Source organism: Chinchilla lanigera, unplaced genomic scaffold (genome assembly GCF_000276665.1).
Source record: "Chinchilla lanigera isolate Chin_1 unplaced genomic scaffold, ChiLan1.0 scaffold00012, whole genome shotgun sequence".
In the NCBI taxonomy this organism is placed as follows: domain Eukaryota; kingdom Metazoa; phylum Chordata; class Mammalia; order Rodentia; family Chinchillidae; genus Chinchilla; species Chinchilla lanigera.
In genome coordinates this window covers 7,086,801-7,095,777 of record NW_004955413.1, presented here as the reverse complement: position 1 = coordinate 7,095,777, position 8,977 = coordinate 7,086,801, and the positions used below count along the sequence as shown (strand labels likewise).

The following is an 8,977-nucleotide window of genomic DNA, read 5'->3' as shown; positions in this document are numbered from 1 at the left end:
AAAAAAAAAAAAAAAAAAAAAAACCAAAATCTAAGAACATAGTGGAACAAAAGAGATTCAAAACAGTCAATTTGTAAAACCTCAGGTTCTGAAAGCATGCAGAAGGAAACACAATCAAAACAAAAATGTAAACCCTGACTGTATCAAAGGTCATTACAGAGCATCTGTTGCTGCGATGTGCAACTTCAGAGGTCTGGAAAACGGACCCCCGGGGGTGGGGGCACACTGTTACAGAGAACCACCTCTGTGTCAAATGAAACAGTGTTTTTATTTTAAAAGGGAACAGCTTGAGGGATGAGAGGGCAAGGGAAATACAAAGGACTGAAGTATGTTGTATGCACGTGTGAATACGCATATAAATATGAAAATGAAACCCCAAATCTTGTGTATCTAATGTGCATTAATGAAAAAACAGAACAGAACAAAACGAAAGTGTGAGAGCTGTTAAGAATACAGACACTGACTCTGCAAACTTGAGAGCCTGCCTCCAAGTAAGAAATAAAGGGCTGAGGACGAACCTCAGTGTAAATGCCGGGTTCAAACCCCACTACTATGCAGAACTAAAGAAAGACCCTGGGATGATATCTCAATGCAAAGAGAAGTGTATGGGACTTAATCAGTCCCTCGGTCTATAACTCAGCTGAAATGACTGTCTACCCTGGCAGTTATACCACACGCTGAGAGTTTTTTGAGGGGGGCGGTTGTTGAGATAAGGAGAGTTCCACTTTTTTTTCAGACCATCTCAAACTCTCAAGTGATCCTGCCTCAGCCTCCCAAGTGCTCTGATTGTAGGTGTGTGGACCACACCAGGCACCATATGCAGTTTTAAGTGGTTTTAATCTTAAGTCCACATGCTTTTACTGATACCTTAACAGACCAATGAAACCAAAACATAAGGGCATTAATATTATATATCCACATAATGGCATGGGACAATTCTGTAGGTATTCTTCAAGATGAGTCATCAGCTTTCTCGGCCGAACACTTCTGAAGAGCTCTCAGACAGTCTATCAAGATGCCTTCAGCTCTTCAAAATCCAAGCTCAAAGAGAAAGCAGTGAGTTTATTCAATAGGAATCTCCCTTTATTAAGAATGAAGCCAGGCATGGTGGTGCACGTCTGTAATCCCAGCACTTGGGAGGCTGAGGCAAGAGGATCGTTCTGAGTTCAAGACCAGCCCAGGCTACAAAGTGAGCTCAAGGCCACCCTGAACTGCACAGTGAGACCCTCTCTCAAAAAGACAAAAAAAAAGAATGAAATACTCTTAGTTGTGTACTATTTCTAAGCAGAAATGTCTACGAATCAGTGTGAAAATTTTATTGAAAGAAGTCTGCTCGAAAGCAGCTTTTATCTATTGTTCTGGGGTTTTTTTGTTTTTTGTTTTTTTGAGACAGGGTCTCACTATGTAGTTCAGCCTGGCCTTGCTTGAATTCACTATGTAATCCAGACTGGCCTGCAACTTGCAGTGATCCTCCTGCCTCAGCCTCGCAAGTGCTGGAATTACAGGCATGCGCCTGCCACTACACCCAGTTTTATCTGTATTTAATGCCTTAACACAGTTCACTTTTCATAGTTGGTGCCAAAATAAAACTGATCTCTTTCAATTTTGAGAAACTAGCTTTTCCATAATTAAAGTTTATCATTTAATAAATGAAAAATGGAGAAATTATACATAAAGGAAAAAAAAAATTCAAAGAATATTTACAATCCCATTTTAAAAAAACCAAGGATACTTCTACCTAAAAGTTACTTCCTCTTATCACAGAGAAGCAGTCTGGAGTAGGGCTGAGGGCTGCTGCTTACACAGAAGTGCAAAGCGACACACTTGGCTGCCCGGCCACCATTTCTCACCTTTTCCCCTTCGACCACATCAAACTCCACCGTTTCTCCGTCTCCCACGCTGCGCAGATACTTCCGAGGGTTATTCTTCTTGATGGCGGTCTACCAAGGAAACACAACTCTATCTCAGGTATAGACCTCGACCCCGGCCAATACTGCAGTGACCTCACTGCTGTCAAGTGGACGGCAGTGAACCCGAAGAAAGTATTCGCCTATCACTGCTTTCCCATCAGCACCCTCCCACAGACCAATTATCTCCCGAACAACAAAACACAACAAAACGAAACAAATAACGAATGCTGTACAAGGACAGGCCACACTACTTCTGGGACTGTGCTATCTTCAAGCTTCATCTTGAGAGTGAGAAATAGTTACTACAGACTTGCTCTACTCTGATCACTTAGTTCCTGATAGCGATAGCTACGTCAAACTACCGGGCTTCTAAAATTCAGATTGTAGCTCTATCGGCAAAGGAAGAAAACAGCTTTATTGGATTTTTACACCTAAAAACATCCATTTAAGCAACTACTAACTTCAAAGTCATTTTTGAGCGGGGCTTGGTGGCCAACACCTGTAATCCCAGCACTTGGGAGGCTGAGGCAGGAGGACTGCTGCGAGTTCGAGGTCAGCCTGAACTACATAGTGAGACCCTGTTTCAAAAAACAAACAAAAAAAGAATTTTGTAACATAGGTTGCAGGGTGGATGATAAACAGAAAAAGGAATTTTAAAACTACCAAGGGGAGCTCAAGGCCAACCTGAACTGCATAGCAAGACCCTGTCTCAAAAAGACACAAAAAACCAAACCAAACCAAAACTACCAAGGGGACAAATAGTTCTGATAGAGTAAGCAGGATGAGCTCAGGAATCAAAACATACTAGTGCTGGGTGTGGTAGCACACACCTATAATCCCAATTATTGGGAAAGCTGAGGTAAAAGGATCACAAACTCAAGGCCTACTTTGGCAATTTAGCAAAACTATCTCAAAATAAAAATTAAAAAAGGGCTGGGGATGTAGTCCCATGTGGAGGGCTTGCCTAGCAAGTGTGAGCCCCTGGGCTGAACACCCAGTACTGAAAAAAAACAGTAAGATAATCTGGCCTCTCTCCTGCCATCCCATTCTTACAGTTAAGGTGACACAAGGGGTTTATCTGAATTTGCAGGAGAACAGCCCTACAGGAGGAGACGAGAGAGAAAATCCATATCCCTGTGCTTTATCTGCGTGATATTTATTCAACATGATTCCCTTTATACCATTCACATTCCAACTGACAAGTTTTCTAATGATACATTAAAGGCATAACAACACATTAAAAGATTAACAAAGATGCTATCCGCTCATGAAAAAGCGTTTCTCTTTTCCAGTCAAGGGAAGGGAGAGAGTAACTCCTGCAGCGATTTCCCTTTCCCTGGCTGGCATCTCCTAAACAGTTAAAGGGGCTCTGAGTTTGTATGGAAGTAGGTCAGCCTTACTTTATAAAGCGATTAGGCCCGTGTAATCCAGCCCTTCCCTACTCTGAGTAGGAGGGAGAGAAAAATAAAAGAGGGAGCCAGCAGGGCAGAGGCCTCGCCCACGGAGGAAGAGGCAGCTCAGGACAGGATGTGTGCGCAAGCAGTGGCCCGGACAGCCAGCCTCTCCAAACAGCCCCTCCCTGCCGCCCGGCCCTCTTTCCTGTTAGACCGGGCAGGCCTCGGCACACTGCAGTGACTCACTCACCGCCCCAGCTCCCGGGGCTGGAAGCAGGTCAGACTCACAGCCTAGCCTCACCGCCGTAAGGCGGCCACCACTGTAGGAACCCTCTACTCCAGCGGGCGCTGCCCCCAGCAGCCTGGTGACCCCCGGAAGTCATGAGTGGACCTTAGAGAGCCCTGCACCGCAATTAAAAGTCAAATGATCTCCATGCACTAGAATTCTACATGCAGTAGAAAGGCATCCGGTCAAGCAGAAATATAAAGGATAAATACCACAAGCAGAGGCAGCTTTTCAGATGTTCTTTATCTCCAGCCCCCAAAAGCCACCTCAACACACACACAAAACCGGACGGAAAACCCAAAGAGAAAACCAGATGCTGTTTGAACAAAGCTCTGCAGGCAAACACGCTGCTGGCCTTAGTACCTGCTGCTGTGAATATCCTTGCGGTCACTCACTAAAAACACACCTATTTTAGGCAGCTCAGAAAACCACATGTACAAAAAGAATGGGGCAGACAGATGTAACTTCTCTTAACCTGTTTTTCAAAGCAATCAATTTAGGATACATAATAATAAAAGGCTGACCAGGTACAGAAAGACAAGACACCCGCAGCTGAGAAACTCATCTTCGATATCGAACCCATTTTTTATTTCTTTCCAGTGTGTTTTAATGGAAGGGACTGTGGGTGTTTTGACCTGGACGTGTGCTGAGCAATCCTCACTTTCACAGGAGGGAGGGCGATCGGGGCAGGGACAGCTTTCCCAAGGCGTAGGTCCATCCCCAAAGGGCCTGCCTCCCTGTGCTGTTCACTTCAGGGAGAGGACATTTAACCAGTGCGCACCTAGGCAAAAGCCAGCTGCTACACAGGAGCCCTGAGGTTGGAGAAAAAAGGATGCTGAGAAAATGAGGAAAATGAAATTTTTCTAAGGACTCAGAAGCCTCAAAAAAAAAAAGAAGTGAGCTCTTGGTGGAAAGAAAAGAAATCAAGAAGCCATCACGAAAAGTTTAAAATACAATAATGAATGCACAGGTCTCACTTTGGGGAAAGAACACTGCACAGACATCTCATCCAGTGAAATGTGACATTTATAAGCCTTCTTACCTGATGTACAAACACGTCTTCTTTGGTGTCATTTCTGTTGGGAGATGAAAAACTCAGTTAAAGGTACTAAATGGGTACAGAAACTTAAAAGAACAGATGTGTTAAGAATTTAGCTTTCAAGATCTAAAAATACAACATAAATTTTTGTTTATCCTCTAAACTCCATTGAGACACCTAACATCCATCCTCATTAAAAACCTGTAACTCGACAAGACACAAGACACCTACCTTATTCCCCGGGTTACCACAATGCTTAAGATAGGATTTAATATACAGAAACACCCCTTTCTTCGCGGGTGTCTTTCTAAATCACATGGTATGTAATCAGAGCCCTAGATTTTCCTCCCAGCAAAAGCAAAGCAAGACAGCTAAAAGGCAGGGCACAGCTGTGAACTAAGCTCTTCTTACACTGAAACCTAAAACAGCCATCTCTCTACCCCACCCTCCCAAAACAGACAAGGAACCAACTGGAACTTGTCAGGAGGAAAGCAGAGAAAACGATAACATCCTGAGAAAACACCCTCGTTCTCCCTAGGGTTTGCAGCTGCCCGAGTTCCTATATGGGAAGGAGCTATCCCCACAGCTTAGAGAAAGCACTGTTTTCCTCACAGGACTTGGGCCAGACAAGGGCCACAGATCCAGCTCCAGGAGTCGTTAGTGTGACCTTACGAAAGTTGCTTAACCAGTACCAGACTTCATTTCTCCTTCTGTGAAGTTATGGGTACGGACTCATTTATCCCAGGGCTCTTCCCGTTGCTCATTGTATATTTAGCTACCCTCTTCTTTCTTTTCATGATTAGATTAGGAAATCAGTCTATTTATTAGAGTTCTACAAATTATTTTAATATTTAATGACCATTAGCTTAGACAGAATATTTACAGTGCTTAGAAATCTTCCAACTCACATAACCCAGTAATAAAGTATGGTAAAGAATTTATTATAACTGCTGGTGCCACAGCACAAACACAAATTAAAACCACGCAGACATACACATACCGATTTATAAATCCATATCCATTTCTGACGTTGAACCACTTAACAGTGCCAAGGACTTTGGTGGCTGAAATAGGATTAAGCAGACAAATTAGTATCTTGACCTACAAAGAGATAAAGCTCATACCACTAAGGTCTTTATAACATTATACAGAACCTAAACCTACCTGAGTGAACCATTAATAGCTTAATTTCAAAATCAATTAGGAAAAGAAAATGGAGCAAATGAAGATATCATAAAGAGCTACTCTGTAGAAGATTACACCTTTTCTTTGAAACTTTTCATTAAAGTTATAAACCAAGTTCATAATGGAGAAACACTTGAAAAAAGCTGCTGGCTAAAGATTCATGTTTCAGCTGACACGGTGGCACATGCCTGTGATCCCAGCACTCAGGAGGCTGAAGCAGGAGGATCACCATGAGTTGGAAGCCCATCTGGGCTACATAACTAAGTTCAAGGCCAGCCTGAGCTACATGGTAAGGTCCTGTCTCCAAAAACAAAGAGGAAAGAATTTCACGTTTCCCACATTAACCCAGAAAACTTTCCTAACTACAAAAAGAGAAAAGTGTAGGTAGATCTACAACTGTCCACACATCATTTTCACACTGAACTACTAGGCAGACTTTCATAAGGAACAAAGTAGCTGCTTGCTAATTGCCAACCCTGAGTACCTACCAGGAGTCACAAGTACTAATAAAACTGAGGCCATCTCAGGCTGGTTCGGTACCCACCATCCTGAGACAGGGTGTCACAGGCCTTTTCAAGCCACAGTGACGACTCTGGCCTGTTTCATCACTGACCTTACCCTCTTCAGTTTGAGGGACCCAAATCTGGCATCTTCTAGGAAAGCCCCTCTTTAACTGGATCACTGGCTCTCCCTGATTAAGAGTAACCCATTCTGTCTCTCTACGTAACACAAAGTGTACAATCATTTCCAAGGAAGAACAGTAAGGCTCCAGTTTGTAAACTCAAAGCTAAAACAGCGAGTAAGACTTGCTCTGGCGTGGGCAGGGTTAGTTTTGAGTCTGGCTAGGCTGATGTGCTTCGGCAAGTCTTTTAGCTTTCTCTGCGGGAGGTAAGAATCCTGTATGTCTCCAGAGTCATTCAGCCCACATTAGCTATGCCTTCTCTAATCCTAACCAGAGGAGCGTATTTGCAACGGGAAGACCGAACACCCAGAATCTTTAGTCTGAGCCCATTCTAAAGGAAAAAAGCCTGAGATGTTTCGGATGTAAATATACAAAGAGGCCAGTTTTTGATAAATCATATGCACGTCAGTCACACATGATTGCAAGTAATACGCTTTCCTGTGCTTTTATTGGCCAAAAACTAATAAACTAGAAATAAAAGCACAGGAACTGTTTTTTAATGTCTAGCACGGCTGAAATAACCTTCTTTAGAAAGGCAACATGAACGGGGGTAAACATGAGAAGTAATTCTCAAGTCCAACTGTGGTCCAGGCTGAAAGCAGTTTTCATTCCCCATTGTGATGTTTTACTCCAAAATTACTTCTGGAGCCTTCATAGGCAAACATGAAAATTCATTCACGTTTTTGCCGTTTTTAAGACTCTAAACCCACTTCACAGCACTAAGGGGAAGGGACAAGGCTTTCATAATGTCCATTAGAACTCTGGTTTCACTCATGTAAACTCCTTTCCCTACACCGCGTGCTCTGAACTCAAGACCCATTTGAGAAAACTAGAATGAGAGGATCCAAGAGCAGGTATCCATTTCAGTCCACACTGTGTCTAGCACATTTTAGGCATCCATGTGTTTGCCTGGCAAGAGACAGGAGGTGGCAGAACACACTGGCCAGAGACAGCGCTGAACTGTCAAGTGAAGGCTGGTCTGCATTTTGAGAGTCTAAACTTAAGACTGGAAAGATGAAAGACTCACTCCTCACAGGCTCTGGGATGTACAGAACGGCAGTTGGTGATCGAACAGAGCAACCTTCATTTACATACTTATCTTTAAAGACAAAAGTCTACTTTTCTTATCTCCAAGATCAAGTGAAAACCAGCAACAGTTCCTCTATTCAAAAACCAGGTGTACAGGGTGGCACACACCTGTGATCCCAGCTCTGGAGACTCTGACAAGAAAGGTGCAAGGGTGAGTCCCGCCTGAACAACTTAAGAGACCCTGTCTCGGGAAGGAGGAAAAAAGCAGAGGTCTGTCTGGGGGAGAAGGCCTTGGGTTCGATCTCCCTGCACCACCAAAGTAATAGTATGTCATTAAGAATGCATCTTAATGCTGCTTGGGATAACAACATGAGCTTGTCTCATCTTACCTGGAAGGATTCCAAGAAACGCTTGGTGGAAACAATATCTCAACACAACATTCACCACATTCGAGCAACTTTCAGTCCAACAAAAAGTGGGCGTTACACTCAAGGTTTGGCAGGAACTGCAGGAACAAAGCAGGTCTCGCAAGGTGGGCCACCCCGAACCGATTACACTTCCTACTATTCCTTCAACTTTACAGCTAGCGGGGCGACGGCGCGGGGAGAACCAAACATATCCCCCCTCAAGCTAGTAAAATTTCCTCTTGAGCTCCCACTCCTGCTGTTCATTTTCCTGTTTCAAGGAGCGAACGATGGCGCGCACACCCTTGGAGAGCCCCCCGCCCCCCACTCGCTTCGCTGGCCTGTTTGAGAGTTCCCAGGGCGTTCCTGAAGATGAGGACACTAAAAATTAGGTGACAAAACCAACAATCACCAGGGACTCTTTCTAACCCGCCCCCCCAAAGCTGAACTTGTCACCTTCCGGCTTCCCTCCCTAAATGACAAGTCCCAAGGTAACCACGTTTTGTGCGAACGTCATCCCTACTTCCGACCAAGTTTGTTCAGCTGCCACCCCACGTGCGTTCCCACAGGCGGGCAGAGGGGCCCGCGCCGCGATTGGTGCACGCGCGGCTGCCAGCCCGGGCCGGCGAGGGAGGCGGCGCGAGCCGGAGCCCGGGTCCTCGGAGGCGCGGATTGCAACATCGCCCGCCGCATGTGGCCGGCGGGGCATGGCGCCTCCCCAAGCCCATGTGGGAAGGGCGTCGGGGACGGACACCTGAGCCTCGCCGGCGAAAGCCCTCCCACCCAACCCTCCCGTCTCCTCCGGCTCCTTCTCCTCCCCCCAAAGAAAAACTCTCCGCTCGCGGGTCCCCAGCGACCGCTCCAAAGCGCCGGATCCACGTGTCCGTCCTCCCCACACACGCCTGTGTGCCCCGCGCCCCATCGCCCGTCCTCTCCTCTTCCGACCCACGCGTCCCCCGCCCGCGTGCCCGCCCGGGTGACGAAGCGGGGACCCGGTCCAGCTCGCCGGCCGGGGACCCGAGGGGTGCACGGGCGCTGGGCGCAGGGC

General features: G+C 45.7%; 1 protein-coding gene across 1 annotated transcript in view; it reads right to left on the bottom strand.

Annotated features, from left to right (window-relative positions):
* The window catches only part of Ybx3 (Y box binding protein 3), a gene marked incomplete at its 5' end in the record, with an annotated part of 21,458 nt that extends 15,765 nt beyond the window's left edge, over window positions 1–5,693 (bottom strand). The window contains 3 exon segments of the mRNA XM_013511652.1: window positions 1,851–1,940; window positions 4,633–4,666; window positions 5,630–5,693. Of these exon segments, the coding sequence (XP_013367106.1) occupies window positions 1,851–1,940; window positions 4,633–4,666; window positions 5,630–5,693 (188 nt within the window).
* Window positions 5,694–8,977: the final 3,284 nt, after the last annotated feature.